Source organism: Penaeus monodon, chromosome 31 (assembly GCF_015228065.2).
Source record: "Penaeus monodon isolate SGIC_2016 chromosome 31, NSTDA_Pmon_1, whole genome shotgun sequence".
Lineage (NCBI taxonomy): Eukaryota > Metazoa > Arthropoda > Malacostraca > Decapoda > Penaeidae > Penaeus > Penaeus monodon.
The window spans coordinates 21,560,119-21,560,641 of NC_051416.1; the positions used below are offsets into that span (position 1 = coordinate 21,560,119).

The window sequence follows — 523 nt, forward strand, 5'->3', positions numbered from 1 at the left end:
AAAGGCTTCGATTTCGAGTCTGTGGCCGACATGAATCGAAGGCGAGAAGAGGAGAGAAAAAGGCTGATTGAGGAAATTTTGAGAAGTGAAAATATGTGAAGTTGCCTTTCTCGTCCCCTTCTTTTTTAATGGATGAAAGGTGCAAGATTTGAAGAGTGATAGTTTTAAGAGGAATGTTTCTTTTTAAATAAAACCTATTTTTGGATTGTGTTTTTCCTAACTTCATCCATTTCTGAAAGATAATGAAAAGAGAATGTGTAAAATGATGGGTTTGCATCACAGTTGTGGTTCTATTTTAGTGATTCATCTACATTTTTTAAAACTCCAATGACTTTAATTAGTTGGCCAAAGCATCTCTCAAGGTTAAAGTACAAGGATTTCAAAGCACAAATGTCATTAAAGATGTTGGTTAATATACATTTTCCTATATTGTTAATGATCAGATAAAGAAAAAAAGGAAATATGCAATAAAAATCTATAAACATAAACAGAAATGTACTGATATATATAAAAGGAAAGAATG

General features: G+C 31.4%; 1 protein-coding gene across 1 annotated transcript in view; it reads left to right on the plus strand.

Moving 5' to 3' along the window:
* Positions 1 to 205, plus strand: part of LOC119593090 (dnaJ homolog subfamily C member 17-like) — a gene marked incomplete in the record, with an annotated part of 6,373 nt that extends 6,168 nt beyond the window's left edge. Inside the window, 1 exon segment of the mRNA XM_037942014.1 lies at positions 1 to 205. Within this exon segment, the coding sequence (XP_037797942.1) occupies positions 1 to 99 (99 nt within the window).
* Positions 206 to 523: the final 318 nt, after the last annotated feature.